At 42.0% G+C, this 18,844-nt stretch overlaps 1 protein-coding gene across 5 annotated transcripts in view; it reads left to right on the top strand.

Moving 5' to 3' along the window:
- The first annotated feature begins 11,562 nt into the window (after nucleotides 1–11,562).
- Nucleotides 11,563–18,844, top strand: part of Ccdc15 (coiled-coil domain containing 15) — a 154,737-nt gene continuing 147,455 nt past the window's right edge. For 4 of the 5 annotated variants that reach the window (XM_045145105.1, XM_045145106.1, XM_045145107.1 and 1 more), the window contains exon 1: nucleotides 12,071–12,523. In XM_045145105.1, the coding sequence (XP_045001040.1) occupies nucleotides 12,356–12,523 (168 nt within the window). In that variant the 5' untranslated portion in view covers nucleotides 12,071–12,355. Of the gene's footprint in view, nucleotides 11,646–12,070; nucleotides 12,524–18,844 lie in introns of those variants that run through there. The other variant, XM_045145104.1, reaches the window with a different exon arrangement.

Here is an 18,844-nt window from a genome sequence, read left to right as displayed (position 1 = left end):
ATGGAGTCCAGGTTGATGTCTGGTGTCTTCTTTTTTTTTTTTTTTTAAATTATTTATTTATTTATTTGAGAGTGACAGACACAGAGAGAAAGACAGATAGAGGGAGAGAGGGAGAATGGGCGCGCCAGGGCTTCCAGCCTCTGCAAACGAACTCCAGACGCGTGCGCCCCCTTGTGCATCTGGCTAATGTGGGACCTGGGGAACCGAGCCTTGAACCGGGGTCCTTAGGCTTCACAGGCAAGCGCTTAACCGCTAAGCCATCTCTCCAGCCCATCTGGTATCTTCTTCAATCACCTCTCACCTTATTTTTATGACAGGGTCTTTCAACTGAACCTGGTGCTCACCAGTTCAGCTAACATAACTAGCCAGCAAATTAGAACTAGAATTATATAGATGCATTCAGCTATCTGTACCTGGGTGTAGGTGGAGAATGAATATGAACTCAGGTTACCTTGTTTGCATGGCAAGTACTTTAACGACTGAACCATCTACACAGCCCAAATTGTGGATAATTTTATCATAGCCAATCACACACAAATGAATGGTTTGGATTTTTAAAAACAGTTATCTATAGTGTCTTGAAACCTACTCTATAAAAGTTTTATGAGGGCTGAAGAGATGGCTTAGTAGTTTAGGTACTTGCCTGTGAAGCCTAAGGTCCCAGGTTTAATTCCCTAGTACCCACGTTAGCCAGATGCACAAGGTTGCACATGCTTCTGGAGTTTGTTTGCAGTGGTTAGAGACCCTAGCATGCTCTCGCTCTCTCTGTCTCTGTCTCTCTCTCTCTGTCTTTCTACCAAACAAATAAGTACAATAAATATTTTAAAAAGTTTTATGAGATGCATACATACAGGTCATACTTTTATATAGTACATTTTGATCATATTCCTCTATCTCTATATCCCTCTCTCCACTTCCACTAATCCTGTTCCTCTTCCCAAATAGCTCTTCTACTTTCATATATTGTACATGTGTGTGTGAATTGATGAGTTTAATTACAGTTGCTTGCAGAAATATGGACAAGGGATTATTTACAGGAGCATGGACAACTTACCAGTGGTTACACACCACTCCCTCTAGCAACTATAAATCCCCTGCAGGGCTAGTACCTCATGAGTCCCTCCATCATCCATGACAGAGTGTTGATGGACCCAATCTCGTGCAGGTCTTATGCAGGTAATGACAGCTGCTGAGAGTTCCAGAGACAGAATCACACAGCACTTCTCCCCTTCCTCTAGCTCTCACATTCTTTCTGCCCCTTTTCTGCAGTGTTCTCTGAGCCTTGGAGGGAGTGATATAGATGTCCTATTTAGGGCTGAGCATTCAACAGTCATTTATTCTCGGCATTTTGACCAGTTATGAGTTTTTGTGGTAAACACCAGCCACTGCAAAAAAGAGGCTTCTTTGACCAAAGCTGACGATATCACAAATCTATGGACATAAACATAAATATGTAGAAGGCAATATGACAGTCATATCAATGTCAATTTAGCAAGATAGCAGTAGTCACTTCCCTACTAGGGCCTGTGACCTTCCCAGACACAGGATTTTAACTAGGTTTACAATACTAGGTGTGAATTATTTCCTGTGCAGTGGGCCTAAAATCCAATCAGAAAGTTGTTGGTTGGTTATCCCTGTAGTATTCATGCCACTATTGCACCAGTGGGCACATCTTGCCTGGCAAGTCAGTAGTATAGAAGATTTTTAAAAATTTCCTTTTCTGAGCCAGGCATGAGGGTGCATGCCTATAATCTTTCCCTTGAGGGGTGGAGTCAAGAGGTCAGGTATTCAAGGTAGGCTTCAACTACATAAGGTGTTTATAGCAAACCTGAGCTTCATGAAATTCTATCAAAACAAACAAAACAGAAAGAATAGATTTTTAAAAGTCAAAATTATCATGAGTGATGTAAATAACAGGCTAGGTAAAATAATTTTTATCAAAAACAGGCTTTATGATAAAGACAAAGTGTTCTACCTCTGTTAAGCTTCTTTGGTTTCAAAGAACAAAACTTCTAGTGAAATTTCCATTAGCATAGAGACAGACTGCAAGACTTAGACCTAGAATTTGAGAATGCAAACATGAAAGCAGCTCCTGAAGCCACTTCTGGTAGTTAATTTTGGTCCTTTCTGATTATCTCCTCCACTCGCCTATATTTATCAATTAACTCCCTCTGTTTTGCTCAACTTAGAGTTTTCTGTGTTACAAATAATGAAGAAAAGGATACTAGTTATATTATTAAAATTAAATTATTATTAAAAGAACTTTATTGGCCTCTATATTTAAAAGTCTAGAGGTGGGATAGCCTGGAGAGCTAATTTGAACTAGCCAGACCTGCTTTTTGAAATGTTGCAGACCTCTTTGATGGGAAAGAAAAGAAAAATGATAAGGAGTCTATAGATTTCAACTCAGGAGATATGTGACCTGAAAGCCTTCAATGATGCCATCCCTGAGGTCTAAGTATACTTAAATGGTGCTGTGGCTGGGTTTTCCAGGCAATGTACTCTGGGACCGAATTTTATGCTCAGGATATTTTTAAGGGAATGTTCTTGGGATAGGAAAAGGGGGAATAGGACATAGAAATGGGCAGAGTTGAGCTATGGCCTATGAGTGACAGCTTCACATTCCTTCCCTCCGAAGGAGCCCTGTGATAGAAATGAGAGCCAGTGTTTCAAGTTAAACCAAAATGGCCAGCTCTTTCTGTCCCCATACCCACAAAGCCACTGGATGTAGCTACTCCTTAAAGGTTTGTAGAGACAGTTCTGTAATGCTGAGGGTATGCCTGAAGGAGCAAACACCTGAAGAGACTACAACATTCTCAAAATGAGATACAACAAATCCTTCCTTGATAAGGATCTGTACAGGGCATTTCTTATCCACTCTAGATGTGTATTTGGAAATGTGGAGCAGTATGCATTTCCCTATGTTAATTTTTTATCATATACCAAGAAGAAGGATGGAAAGACTTCGTGTCTATGATAAAATTGGAGAATCTTTTGCACAAATACTGCAGCAGATGCTGTTGACAAAAACTGGGCTTGATTGGAGCAATCTGCTATTGGTGCTGCTTATACTGAAATGCTAGTGCAAAAACCTGGTCTTCTCAGCAAGCAGAAGGCTCCTCTAGTTACTCCAGTTAGGAAGATTACTTTGGGAGATGGTTAGGGGAGAGGCAGAACAAGGGAGGACAGTGCTGTGGTCTGCTTTTAGGAGATATCCCACAACATTGCTTAGCCCTTGGGAAGCCCTGCTCAAATTTGGGGAGGAGGCCCAAATGGGGTTTAACCCAGCTGTGTGAGATTGGGTTCCCAACATCTATTTTCTCTGCGAGTTAGGATATGTAGGTTTGCTACTTCTATAGAGGTTCTCCTTGGGATAAGATCTGAGGACCGACATGTAACCAAGTTTTCTTGTTATTGGTGTGAGTCAGCCAGCTACAAACAAAAGAGCAGTGACCAAACAGTAAACTGTTCTCTGGTGCTCAACAAACAATCAGTTCTGTGTGGTGTGGACTGCTGCCAAAGAGTCCAGTAACTCGGGGCTTTGTGTAGACATGACCAGGATCCTCCTCCTCTTTCCCCACCCCAGCCACAGAAGAAGGATTGTACAACTCTGCTAAGGGTTGCTCTCAAGCAGGGATTCCATACTCTAATGCCAGCAATATTTTCCTAAACAAATGGACCCTTCCTGCAAACAACTCTGGCTATGTAGAATATGTGTGGTAGTTTGAATGTATGTTCCCAATAGACTCAGGTATTTTATTAAAATTGAGTTTGCAACTTCAGCCCCTAGTGGGCAGACTCCTACTACAGGGGGGTCTTGTCACTGGAGGAGGGCCCGAATGCCTAAGGAAGGAATGCAGAGAGGTTTTGAACTCTGGCTGTGCTTGCTTGTGATCTTGGCTGTTTGGTGGTATTTCTCTGCTTGGATTTATGAATGGGAGCCAGATTCTTCCGCCATTTGATAAAACTTCCTCTGGATCTGTAAGCTTGAAATAAATCCCTTTGTCCCATAAACTGTGCCTGCTTTGGATATTCATCCCAGCAATGTTAAACTTACTACAATAATAAAGCTTGCTAAAGAGATCAGAAAATGATTAGTGAGTCAGATGTGAATTCTCTGGACCTACAGATATAATGTATTCTTTTTTTTTTTAAATTAATTATTTATTTATTTGAGAGCGACAGACACAGAGAGAAAGACAGATAGAGGGAAAGAGAGAGAATGGGTGTGCCAGGGCTTCCAGCCTCTGCAAACGAACTCCAGACGCATGTGCCCCCTTGTGCGTCTGGCTAACGTGGGACCTGGGGAACCGAGCCTCGAACCGGGGTCCTTAGGCTTCACAGGCAAGCACTTAACCGCTAAGCCATCTCTCCAGCCCTATAATGTATTCTTAAGAAACCCCTGACTCAGTGGCTAGTGGGAAACATAGACTTTGAGATAGAGTTTTGGAGAGATCATGGAGCTAACAAAGTTTTTTAACCTAGATATTTCATTGCATGTGTGCATGTGTGTATAGGTTTGTGAGTTAGTCTCCATCTGGCTCTCAAGTAGTGAATGTTTTCTGTGCATTACCTATCTGGATGAAGGTGGAGCTTCTTGATGATCTGTTTCTCAGTGTTAGTTTTAAATCTGTGCTTCCATTACTCTTAATCTCATTCCTAACTTTATATCTCATTTAATCAGATTATACATACCATTCACTGCTTTCTAAGTTATAGTCATCCATCAATCTCCAGATCTTTCCCTGAAATTCCTGAAAGATTTTTGCCCCTGGCTCTGAGCAACATGGTTCTCATCATACCTTTTGGTGGTTTCAATCTTCTCCTGGACCATCCATCCAATGCTGTCAGTCTCCATTTCTATGGCTTTTCTTCCGATGCTCTTGTTCTTGAATCAACCTCAGCATTACCTCCATTGGTGCTACCATAGACTTTACAGAACTTATAACTAGGGCTTTTTAAAGCATTTTCCCTCCACACTGTCAGTTTCAATCATCCCACTGTCAGACCACCACCTCTAACCTTATCAGCACATTCTTTCTAGTCTTATGTAAGAAACCTTCTACTCTGAAACCCATAGTCTCTTGACTCATTGTGTTCTCATTGTCTTATACCTCCTACCTGCTTTTCCTTCCCTCATTACCTCCTATGATTTAGATGTGGTTTGTGCCCCAAGAGCACAGGTATTGAAGCTTGATCCCCTGTGATACAGTAGAACATTTAAAATGTGGGGGCTAACAGGAGGTGGTTTGGTCAATGAAGTTGTGCCATTAAAAGAGATTAAAGTATTTCCTGAGTGATTTTTTTGAAAATGCATCTGACCTCTCACTACTCTCTGTCTTCCTGTCTCACCATATTATCTATTCCACATACTCCTGCCATTATGTCATTTTCTGTGATATGCTACAGCCAGAGGTCCCTTGTGAGAGCCAGCACCATGCTTTTGGGACCTCCAGAATCCAAAATTTGGGCTAAGTAAACTTCATTCACACTCTCTAGTAATCTTTTACAGTAATAGAAAGCAAGTAGTTCACTCATGGTAAAATACTAGTTACTCTCTTGTATTCATTTTTAACTGCCTTGGATTTTTTGGGCTCGCTAAAATTTAGCTTTCCCATAACCACATAAAAAAACCCACTCAAAGATATTGACTGATATCACTTAAAATTTAGAATCATGAGCCTTACATGCAATGGTAAAGCCATCCAGTAATTATATGTCTCTAGTTTATACTTTTTCTTTTCTAAAAACAAAACAAGAAGAAGAAAAGCATTTTAAACCAGATGTGGTGGTACATGTCTTTAATTATGTCCAGACCCATTTTATTCTTATTCAAATCCCCAATATCTCTTCCTCTATTTTATTAACTGATGACCTTGCTTTTTATGTGTGTTAAGTATGTTTCTCTCTGTGTATATATTGATATATATTAAAATATTTTATTTACTTATTTGCAGAGAGAGAGAGAGAGGGAATAGGTATGCCTCCAGCCACTGCAAATGAATTCCAGACTCATGGGCCACCTTCTGATTCTGGCTTATGTGGGTACTGGGACATTGAACCTGGGTCCTTAGGCTTTGTAGGCAAATGCCATAATCATTAAGTGATCTCTCCAGCCCTGTCTTTTTTTTTTTTTTTTTCTTAAGGTAGGGTCTTTCACTAGGCCAGGCTGACATAGAATTCACTATGTAGTCTCAGGCTGGCCTCAAACTCACAGTGATCCTCCTACTTCAGCCTCCTACGTGCTGGGATTAAAGGTGTGCACCACCACACCCTGCAGGGAGAGAGTGAGAATAGGTGAGTCATGGCCACTAGCCATTGCAAATGAACTCCAGACACATGTGCCACTTTGTGCATCTGGCTTTACATGGGGACTAGGGAATCAAACTTAGGTTGTTAGGCTTTATGGGCAAGCACCTTAACTGCTGAGACAGGTCTCCAGCCCCTTGCCCCATTTTTGTTTTTGAGATAGGATTTTGCTATGTAGCCCTAGCTGGGCTTGAATTTACAGTAATCTTCCTGCCTCTGCCTGATTGATTGCTGGGATTACAGGGGTGCACCTCCATACCTGCTGGTATGCCTAATGATAATAAATGATACCAAAAAACTTAGCATTTTAAAACAACAAACTTTATTTCATAGTTTCTAGTTGGGTTGTTTAGCTCAGGTTGTGGTCAAATTGTTGGCCAAGAATACAGTGTCTGGGTGGTGGGGGCGGGCTGTGCTCTCACAGGCAGATGGAAGAATAATGGGGAGAATTAGGAGACATAGATACATCAAGAATAGGAAATGGCCCAGCGGTTAAGGCATTTGCCTGCAAAGCCAAAGGACCCAGGTTTGATTCCCCAGGACCCAAGTTAGCCAGCTACATGAGGGGGCACCTGCGTCTGGAGTTCATTTGCAGTGACTAGAGGCCTTGGCATGCCCATTCTCTCTCTCTCTCTCCCTCTTTCTCTGTCAAGTAAATAAATGAATAAAAATAAAATATATATATATTTTTTTTAAATAGAGAGCTTACTACCTACCATAATAGTTACCTCCACCTCATCTGCCTGAGCCCAGAAGTCATTACAGAGGAAACAATGACACGGTTACTGTCCTCACGGCTAGCCTGAAAAACCAGTTCCCAGTTTATGGCAACAGACACTGTTGTCACTCAAACATCATAAAAACAGTGATCCAGAGTCTACACAGAAAGCAACACTAAATCATATCTCTAACTTACCCACCAATGCTCAGGGAATATTGTGGAAGAAGGGGTGGAAAGATTTAAAGAGCCTTAGGTTGGGTGGAAATAGCCTGAGATACCATGTTCTCCCACCACCAGAGACTGACTGAGGCTTCTTGGTCTCCACAATGAATACCAATAATCCTACCAAAGAAGACCCTCAGTATAACTGGGGAGAGGTGAGGGGATATAAGAGTTATATAGCCTTTTAAATAAAAAAATTAATAAATAAAATTAAAAAAAGAATACGGTCCCTGAAGACTCCACTAGGGCTGGATGATCTGCTTCTGGGCTCATGTCTAGGGTTCTTGGTAGGAGGCTTCTGTTCCTTGCCTTGCGGCCCTTTTATAGAGTCTTTATAACTGAAGTTCTGAAGTAGCACAATATCTATTGGTCCTGAGGACACAATGTAGAGGAGGACCGCACACAGATAGGAATACCAGGAAATGGGGATTATTCAGAGACATCTTGCAGGCTAGCTGCAATGTTATTTTAGAGAGACAACAGAAATTAGATTCCATAAGCTCTCTCCATCACATTACACAAATTATCACTATATGTTCTAACTCCATTGCTATTTTCATAATTGACTATGTCTCTTAGTAAGACAAGAGACTCTACTTGTTCACTAGGTCTCAGTACCTCTTGAACACCTAAAGTGACTGACCTTCATATTCTTCAGTCTACTCTCTGCACTATTAGTTTCTCTTTTCTGCTGGATAATTCTTATCTGCCACATGGGTGGGGCACATCCCTGAATTTATAGAAGACTGACTCCTGGAAGTTTTCTATCCTAGAATGGGCAAGTTGCTTCTAGGAGGAGAGCCTGAAAAGTGAGAGAATTAACTATTGAGATACTCAAGAGTGAGTTAGCTGCCTTTTGTAGCAGCCTGAGGAAGAGAGAAGCTGAAGAGAAGTTTACTTTCAGCCATAAGTGAACCTGCTGCTTCTGCTATCACAGCTGCATTGATCTTACTGTGGCTCTAGCTTCCTCTGCACATGAGTACTTATTGGCATATTTTTTTCGAGGTAGGATCTTGCGCTATCCCAGGCTGACCTAGAATTCACTATGTAGTCTCAGGCTGGCCTTGAATTTACAGTGATCCTCCTACCTCTGCCTCACAGTGGTAGGATTAAAGGCATATGCCACCACGCTCAGCCCTTATTGGCACTTTTTTAAATTGAACAACCAAAAGCAATATGTGAATAAGTGGTACATTGTATGAACAAAGGTTAAGGAACTTTCAACTTAGGTTAGTCCTTAAACATTTGTTAAAGGAAGGGATTTAGGGATAGAAACTGCTGGACTCTGCTGGTCCAGAACAGACATACACTCTGATCACAAGAGCAATCACATTAAGCCTGCCTGTGGTCTTCAATAGATCTGTGGGCTCTTGGTTACTAACCTTGTTGACACTTTTGCAGAATATAGTAAAAATGGTCTATCTTTATCAATTGATTTTTTTCCCCTTGGCTTTCAAAGAATTGTTCGTTCTTCATTTTATTCCTCTACTGATGAGCCCTTCCCAATTTCCTTACATTCTTATTTTTTTTCAGACTCTTTAATGTTGAAACACCCTGGATCTCACTATTAGGATCTATTTTTAATCTATCTATATTCAACTCTTTGATTTTTCTACCTAGTGTTATATATTTGAATCTATAGGCTAATAACTTTCAGATTAACATTTTTAGTTCAGAATTCTTTTCCAGGCTCTCTTGTCATATTACTTTCTTGGTTGCTAATTAGTAAATGAAATTTAATCTGTTATGAATTAATCTGAACTCCTGATTTCCCCATCTTGAATTTACTCTTTCATCATCTTCAGCATCTCAGAAGAAATCAATCTGATCCTATCCACTCCAGATGAAACTCCTAGAGTTCTCCTTGCTGCTCTGTGCCACACAAAGTCTATATCCAAACATTGAAAAGATCCTGAAAGTCTAGCTTCCCAAATAAATCCAGAATACAACCACTTCTTAAAATTTCCACCACTACAACCCTGGTCCAAGACATTGTAAGCCCCTACCTGGTTTACTGCAATAGCCTATTTGGTCTTATCTTCTTCCTTTACACCTTCTATTTTCAATGCAGCATCCAGAATGGTTTTAAAAAATCAATCCATATTATGGTACTGTTTTGCTCAGAACCCTCTTTTGTGTTCAACACTTTCTGGTGAGTTAGGATGCTTTCTGAGTGCTCATGCTCCAAATATTGAAGTCCTGGCTCAGCTTTTCCCTCCTCAATCTGTTCCAGTCATATTTAACAAAGCAGTTCAGTTCTCTTACCTTGGAGTCTCCACTCCTCTCCTTTCTTCCTCCTTCTCCTCTCCTCCCACTGTACCCCCTTTTCTCTTCCTTACTGCCTCCTTTCCTCCCTGTCTTCTTTCCTTCCTTCCTGGAACAAACACTGTTACAGCTGAGTGTGATGGTGCATACATGAATTCCAGTATTTGGGAGGCTGAAGCAGAAAAATCACAAATTCAAGGCCAGTCTGGACTACCCAGGAGATCCTTCCAAAACCAACAAAACTTGTGCTAGGGATGTAGCTCAGTTGGTAGAGTGTTTGTGTTACTGGTGGTCTCTGTGAGTATTTCTAGGTTCTTGGTTCCTTGTTAAAACAATTAGAAAAGATGTGTGCAAAAAAAATAAAGCAGCACAAAGTGATAGTATAAGCCTGAATACACTGCTAAGAGGGGTAGTGGGCCACCTCAGCTGCAGAGTATTCAAAGGCCTTCAGTTATTCCTTTTTTGTTGTTGTTCGTTTGTTTTTGAAGGCAGGGTCTCACTCTAGCCCAAGCTGATCTGGAATTCATTATGTAGTCTCAGGGTGGCCTCGAAAATGGTGATTCTCCTACCTCTGCCTCACAAGTGCTGGGATTAAAGGCATGGGCCACCATGCCCAGCTTGGAGCTTCTTTTTGAGGAGCCCATGAAGAGGCAGGGTCAGTTGCTAAGGGTGTAGTTTGAATGGTACGATTTATTGATCGACAGACTTGAATTGTATGACATTTTCTCTACTGCATATGTCCCTGTTCATGCTGCATCCAATTTTAATTTTATGCACACTGAATAATGCATAGGTATAAGATGAAAAATAAAGGATTCCCCTTAAAAGTTTACTTAGAGGATACAGTTTGTCTCACTGTGCAAATTCACCCAAAATCAGTTCAGGAGAATGGCATCCTTCCTTCCTTCCTTCCTTCCTTCCTTCCTTCCTTCCTTCCTTCCTTCCTTCCTTCCTTCCTTCCTTCCTTCCTTCCCTCCCTCCCTCTCTCTCTCTTTCTTTCTTTTTGGTTTTCGAGGTAGGGTCTCACTGTAGGTCAGGCTGACCTGGAATTTACTATGTAGTTTCAGGGTGGCCTCAAACTCACGGCAATCCTCCTACCTCTGCCTCCCGAGTGCTGGGATTAAAGGCGTGCGCCACCACGCCCAGCTTCCTTTCTGCTTACTAGATACATATAAGAACATACTTGACCAGAAACTGACCACAACAGGAAAATAATTTAATGATTACTAGGGAAGGAGAAACTGATCACATTGTTTAGACCATTGTGTGGTGCAGTTTGGATATAGATGGGGGTCCCAGGTTGCCAACAAGTCACTAAGTGCATTGTGAAGAAAAGGATGTGTTCACTGCCCAAGCCAAGCAGTGTCCTGGGTTGCTAAGCTGTTTTCCATGCTTGTTTGCTTCACTTGTTTAGCACTCACAAGGCCCTGGGTTCCATTCCCAGTATAATGGGGAGCCACTAGCACCACGTATGCTGCTGTGGTGGTATATTCCTGTGGTCCCAGCACTCAAGAGGTAGACACAGAAGGACCTGAAGGTTAAGGTCTTCTTCAGCTACATAGCAAGTCTGAGGCAGCCTGAGCTATGTGAGACACTGTCTAAAAAGAAAAAAGAAAGAAAACCAACAAAAAAGCACAAATTGAGATCCTCCCCCACACCTATACTCTCCCTTGAAGATTATACTGGCTCATTCCATGATTATCTTCATCTGTTTGTTCAAAAGTAATTTAATTAAAAAAAGAAAAGAAAATAGGGGCTGACCTGGGGATGTAGCTCATCTCATTGGTAGAGCTATTGATACGTGTGTGGCCCTGATCCTTGGCACTGCAAAACCCAAAACAAAGAAGCAAAACTTCAAAAGCCTAAGAATCTTAGTAAAGCCTTCTTGTGATATCTTACTTAATATTTCATTCCACAGGACTTAGCATCATTTATTTACTCATGTGTTTGATTACTTCCTTTATTCTGTTGTAAATTCTCCAACTAAGGGATCTTTATTTTGTTCACGTCCGGCCGAAAAAATGAATTTGTATCCCTCAGGTTTAATGGAGTGTCCCAAGTAGAGCTTAAAGCAGAGAAGGAGATCATTTAGGAGGCTGCGATGTTTATCTACAAGACCGTGTTGAAGGTAATTGTGATACAGCGGTGTAAACGTCAGCGAGCTGCATGGAGGGTTAGCGTCTATTGCTGTCTCAGTGTGTCCCTTTCCCGGCTGGAGCCGTGGCTTCCACTCGGTTAGCTCATCAGTCCCACGCGTCAGAGCCCGAGCAGGAACAGCTACCAGACACCGGCATCTCCCACTCGCCCTGCCTGCCCAGCTACCGCCCTTCTCCGGGACAGAAAGCGGAAGTGACGGAGCCACCGGCGCGCGCAGCCCCGCCCTCCACGCCTTGACAGCTCCCAGAGGCGCCCGGGCCGGAAGGGGCGGGCCCGGGAGGGGCGGGGCGGCGTCCCCGGCGTCCCCAGAGCGGTGGCGGTTAGCTGGAGGCGGCTTCCCGAGCGTCCGAGAGCGGCTGCGGGTCGGTGCGCGGCCGACGCGGCCTGGGCAGCTCCGCTTCCTCCGCCCGGCCCGTCGCTCGCAGACCGTCCGGCCCAGCCTCACGCCCAGGCTGTGCTCACCTCCGCCACGGCTTTCCTTCCCCCAGACCCATCCTTTCTCTGTCCCCTCAGCGCCAGTCCTTCCGTTTTTGTTTACTGCCCTTCTCTTTCATCTGTTTTCCTCATCCCTATGCCTCGCAGCCAGGGCTTCTCTCCCTTTAGAGGCCGGCGCTTTTCAGGTGGTGGTTGGAGGATTTTTAGCTCTTCTTTTCTACTTAGTTCTCATAGGTGTCAGGACATATGGCATCCCTCAAGAAGTCTCGAGATCCCACTAGGTTTCCCCTGGCGTTAAACCCCACGAAGAGCAAGGATGTGTTGGCAGTGCTGGCTGAGAGGAACCAGAGCATAGTACCGGTAGGGGCGTGGGTGGAACCTGCCTCACCTGATACCCCGCAAATCCCGGCCCATGTGAGTATCAGTTGATCCTAATTATGGTGAGCGCAGCCCCTCTTTTTTTCATTAGCCATCTCTTATTAATTTTTGGCGCTTAAAGATGAACAGCTGGAGAATGCTGTTTCTGTTTTGTCACAGGTTATGTTCCTGCATTAGGTTTATAAACAGGGTATTTTCCAAAATTTGCTGGATTTTTAGTTAGTCCAATGAAATATTACTTAAATAGCTATCACGCACCTGCTGTACAGACCATAGTTCTTAGGACAGCCTATGTATCAGTTTATTCCACAAACTTAATTGCTTGCTCTATGCAAGATAGTTACTGTGTACATCTTCCATAGCCTGAAGATTAGTAGGGATGACACACTTCAATTAACACTCGTTAGTTGCTCAAAGTTTATGATAAGGTTTGTAACAAACATTAAGGCAAGATGGAGTAAAAGAATAAAGGAGAACAAGATTAATTCTGACAGATTCTGAGAAAGTTACAAGTGTAATGAAAGCATGGGACTTTCTTGTTCATTTCTTCTCTGGTATCTACTGTGTCTTTCAGGAAGTATTTTTTGAATGAACGAGAAAAAAATGGTCTGTTGATGCTGAAAGAATGGAAATGCAGGAGATACAGATGGCAGATAGGAACATTTTGAATTAAAGGGAAAGTTTTGCAAACATATGGGCATGTTTGCACAATGGATTTTATACACCAGTTGATACAGGACATTTTTGCAACAAGGTTTTTGATAGTGTTTTACCAAACTTTTCCTTACCTGTTTGTTCAGATTTTATTCTGGCACTTACCACATTGCATTATAAATTGTTATATATCTACTTAAAAAATTTTTAAATAAAATAATAATTTGCCAACAGAGAAAGATAGAAAAGAGACAGAATTGGGTGCACCAGGGCTTCCAGCCGCTGCAAACGAACTATGTGGGTACTGAGGAATTGAACCTAGGGTTGTTAGGCTCTGCAGGCAAGTGCCTTAACCACTGAACCATCTCTCCATCCCATATGTCTACTTCTACTGATGAAATGTGAGCTGCTTATACATAGGGAACAAATCTTGTGTATAGTCACACATTCATTTTTATATCAAATAACTTTTACCTAATGTGTAAGTATACAGTAAATATAGGATATACAAAGTATGGTGTTCTCTATAGACAAGGTACTGAACATGGATGGAAAAGTATGAATGTGTTCACTTAATTAACTTGATTTCAAAGGAGAAATGAAATACGTTTTATTTTAGTTTTAAGTAATAATACAATGTTGGGCTTGGGAGATAACTCAGTGGGTTAGGTGTTGTGCAAGCATGAGGACCTGAGTTAATACTCAGCACTCTTGTATTAGCTGAGTATGGCCATGCATGCCTGTAACCCCAGTGTTAAGGGAGGAGACATAATGATCTCTCTTTGAGTACCAGGTTCAATGCGAGACTCTGTCTCAAGGAAACAGGCAGATGAGCAAGCCAGTATCCTCTGCATGCATGTGCACAAGTTACCTGCATCTGCACACACACACACAAAACAATGCAGTGTACTATATTCATTTTATTTGTTTTATATGTTTATCTACATATTAAATGATATGATACCTTATCTGCTTTCAGCAAAGAATTTAAGAATCTGCCTGTGATTAAGTGCTTAGAATATAATAATTAATATAAGATAGGACTTGGGGTTGATGTGACCCAGGAAAGATTAAGAGAATTTGGATAGTCACAGAAGAGAGTGGATAATTCTATAAAGGGACTGGAGGCAGTAGAAAGTAAGCAAGGTTTATTCAGAGTTCTACAGGCGGATCAAATGATTGAAGTGGAAGTTTGATGGGAGATTATGGTTGCCAGGATTATGGAAAATAGCAGTTGTGAGAGCTGTAGAATTGACTATCCATTGCTTAGTATTTACAGATACATTTCATGATTAGTGTATTGATTATATTAACTGCTTCAAGGTTTTATAGAGAGATTACATATAGGGAAACAAGTAAATATAATTTAAGCAAGTTAAGCATAAAGTATACCATCAAAAAAAGTTTTTTGATTTTTCAAGTTAGGGTCTTGCTCTAGCCCAGGCTGGCCTGGAATTCACTATATAGTTTCAGGGAACCTCAAACTCATGGTGATCCTCCTACCTCTGCCTCCCAAGTGCTGGGATTAAAGGTATGTGCCACCATGCCTGGCTCAAAAATTTTTTAGTCTTTTTTTTTTTTTTTTTTGTTTTTCAAGGTAGCGTCTCACTCTGGCTCAGGCTGACCTGGAATTCACTATGGAGTCTCAGGGTGGCTTTGAACTCATGGCGATCCTCCTACCTCTGCCTCCTGAGTGCTGGGATTAAAGGCATGCACCACCACGCCCCGTTCAAGTCAGTTTTTTTTTATTGACAACTTCTATACTTACAGATAATAAACCATGATAATTCCCTCCCCTCCCCCACTTTCCCCTTCACAACTCTGCTCTCCATCATATCCCCTCCCTGTCTGCATTAGTTTGTCTTTTAATTTGACGTCATCATCTTTTTCTCTCTCCTATTATAAGGGTGTTGTGTAGGTATTGCTAGATACTGTGAGGTCATGGATATAGAGGCCAGTTTCTGTCTGTATGTACAGTTGCCTTGTAAGCAGTGGTACCTTTCCTTTTGCTCTTATATTATTTCTACCACCTCTTCTGCAATGGACCCTGAGCCTTGAAGGGTGTGATAGAGATGTTTCAGTGCTGGACAATCCTCTGTCCCTTCTTCTCAGCACTGTGTTGCCTTTTGGGTCATCCCAGTGGCCATCATTATGTGAAAAGAGAAGCTTCTCCAACCAGAAGTAAGAACAGTTAATATAAGAATATGAATGTTAATTATAGTACTTTGAGGACAGTTTGGTGAGAATAATATACACATTTATCCAGACAAGAGCAGGTTTTATACCCCTAAGGCTCATGACCTCCTCTGCCATAGGATTTTTTTTTTTTTTTTTTTGAGAGCAACAGACACAAAAAGAAAGAGGGAGGGAGGGACAAATTGTAGGATCCTGCTTTTTAACCCAGTCTGCGAATCTATGTCTTTTTGTTGGGGCATTGAGGCTGTTGATATTAAGAGATATTATTGAAAGGTGTGTATTTATGTTTGCCATTCTTTTTTTGTTTTGTTTTTGTGGTTCTGGTTCTACCTGTACTCTCTTCGGTTAACTAGTATTTGAGTATTGCTTGTTTTTTCTAGGTTCCTTATATTGTGCTTTTCCTTTTCTTCAGCATGGAGCATTCTATCAAGTATTTTCTGTAGAGCTGGTTTTGTCTTCAAATACTCCTTTAACCTGCTTTTGTCATGAATGTCCTTATTTCTCCGTCTATTTGAATGGATAACTTTGCAGGATAAAGTAACCCTGGTTGACAGTTGTTATCTTTCAGAACTTGGAATATATCACTCCAAGCCCTTCTGGCTTTAAAAGTTTGTGTTGAATAATCTGCTGTAATCCTGATGGGCTTGCTTTTGCAGGTAACTTGATTTTTCTCTCTAACTGCTTTCAACATTTTTTCTTTGGTGTGTGTGTTTGGAAGTTTGATTATAATATGGCGAGGAGAGGTTCTTTCCAGGTTTTGTCTGGCTGGGGTTCTAAAGGCTTCCTGTATCTGTATTGGCACTTCTTTCCCAATTTGGGGGAAATTTTCTTCTATGATTTTGTTGAAGACACCTACTATGCCTTTGGTTTGGAATTCTTCTCCTTCCACTATGCCCTGAATTCTAATATTTGATCTTTTCATAGTGTCCCGAATATCTTGAAATTCCCACTCATACTTTTCTATAAGTTTGTCTTTCTCTTTGTTGGCCTGTATTAGATCTGCCACCTGGTCTTCTAGCTTAGATATTCTGTCCTCTCCTTCATCCATTCTACTGGTGAGCTTTTTTTTTTTTTTTTTTTTAATTTATTTATTTGAGAGTGACAGACACACAGAGAAAGACAGATAGAGGGAGAGAGAGAGAATGGGCGCGCCAGGGCTTCCAGCCTCTGCAAACAAACTCCAGATGCGTGCACCCCCTTGTGCATCTGGCTAACGTGGGACCTGGGGAACCAAGCCTCGAACCAGGGTCCTTAGGCTTCACAGGCAAGTGCTTAACCGCTAAGCCATCTCTCCAGCCCCTGGTGAGCTTTTCTACAGAGTTTTTTATTTCATTAACTGTGTTTTTCATTGCTAGTAATTCTGACTGGTTTTTCTTTATTATTTCTATTTCCTTATTTATGTCTTGTATTGCCTTCTTTATTTCATTAAATTGGTGTCCTGCATCTTCTTTGATTCCTTTGATTTCCTCTTTAAGTTCCTCTTTGACTCCTTTGATTTGTTCTCTGACTTCTCTGAACATATTTACAATCATTCTTTTGAAATCTTTCTCAGGCATTTCCTCTAACTCGTTCTCACTGGATGTCATTTCAGATGCATTAGTACTTTTAGGTGGATTTATATCGTCTTGCTTTTTAGTGTTTCTTGTGTTATAATGTATATATTTTTGCATCTTGGATTAAGTTAATGCTTGGATTTTCTAGCTAGCTGGGTATTCTTAGCTGTATCAATTGATTTGATGTTATATATTTTCAGGGTAGAAGCTTAAGGTGTTAGGTGTGGCTCTTCAGGCTCTCATAGTATCTACAAAGGTGCTCCTAGGTGTTGAGTTTCCCTGATATGGGAGTATTCAAGTAGGCTGAGTGGAATAAAATACAGGCAGATTCTAAAATTTAACTAAACAATGTACCCATTCAATCAAAAATAGCGCCATGTATGTATGCCAGAGTTGTTATTATAACAACCAGATCCTCTATCAACATAGAGGTTAAGATTTCTGGTCTGTTGAGGGATCCAAGTCAGCTTGTGAGCAAGTGAGACCCTTCCCTGGTGCAATCCCAGTTACCTTGGATGATTTTGGTTTCAGTCAAGTTGCTTCCTGGGTCGTTGAGCTGCTGTCTGGTCTCTGGAGCTGGGCACTGGCTTTTCCTGCAGGGCAAACTGAGCCTGGCAACAGTGACCCTGCAGATCAGCACCCCTGCTGCTGGAACTGCTCCTGCAAAAGCTGCCTCTGGTGGGTCTGTCAGCAGCTGAAGCTGCTGCTGCTGGGCCCACCGCTGCTGCTGCTGCTGCTGGGTCCACTGGTGTTGCTGCCTCTGAAGCTGCTGCTCCTGGGGCCGCTGTTACTGGTGTTGGAATCGCTGATATTGCTCCCGGACTCTGTTCCTGCTTGGGTCCCGCTGTCGGCCCATGTTGGCGTGGCTGGTCCTGGGACCTCTGCTCTGTTCGCAGGAGCTGTGCTCAGGCGGTGGGGGAGGGGAGGCAGCCGCAGCTGCTCTGGTTCTCTCGCTGTTCCATGTGTTCTTCTACATCGTGGTCTGCTCCTTCGTTGCTCACTGCCGGTCTCCCTTCACGTTTCCTGAGTTGCAGAGAGCGCAGGTGTGAGTAGAATCTCCGGCACCTGTCTTTTCCTGCGGTTCAAGCTGCATCTGGCGGCTTTCTGGTGCATCCCACTGTCGCCACGGTTGGCGGAGCTGCCGGGGGCCCCTTTGCTGGCCTGTGCGGGCTGTGGATGCTCTGGATCTCTCCTACTTCTCCGCTGCTGCTTCAATTTTCTATACACCTCACTTTTTAGTAAAAGTGTGTATTTTCCTGAGTTTTTTTGGTCTTTTTTCCCCCCCAGGCTGCTTTGGTGTGGTACCTACGCCGCCATCTTAACTGGACATCTGTTCTCATTTTTTTGAGTTCTTTATGTATTCTGGATATTAATCATCTGTTAGATGTGTATGTAGCTGGGAAAGATTTTCTCCCATTCTATAGGTTGTCTCTTTGCTGTATTCACAGTGTCCTTCACTGTACAAAAATTTTGTAGTTTCATGAGATCCCAGTGGTTGATTAGTGGTTTTATTTCCTGAACAATTGGGGTTATATTCAGAAAGTCATTGCCTATGCCAGTATGTTAAAGGGTTTCCCCTACCTTTTCCTTTAGCAATTTCAGAGTTTCAGGTCTAATATTAAGGTTCTTGATCCATTTGGACTTGATTCTTGTGCTTGGAGAATTACAAGGATCTATTTTCATCCTTCTACATATAGATATCCAGTTTTCCCAGCACCACTTGTTGAAGACACTGTCTTTTCTCCAATGAATATTTTTTGGCATTTTTGTCAAAAATCGGATGGCTGTAGCTGCCTGGATTAACATCTGGGTCCTCTATTGTGTTCCATTGAGCTATATGTCTGTCTTTGTGCCAGTACCATGCTGTTTTTGTTACTATAGCTTTGTAATATAGCTTAAAATCGGGTGTGGTGATACCACCAGCCTTATTTTTGTTGCTCAGAATTGTTTTGGC

This window comes from Jaculus jaculus, chromosome 3 (genome assembly GCF_020740685.1).
Source record: "Jaculus jaculus isolate mJacJac1 chromosome 3, mJacJac1.mat.Y.cur, whole genome shotgun sequence".
Taxonomy (NCBI): Eukaryota; Metazoa; Chordata; class Mammalia; order Rodentia; family Dipodidae; genus Jaculus; species Jaculus jaculus.
This window is presented reverse-complemented; position numbering and strand designations above follow the sequence as displayed.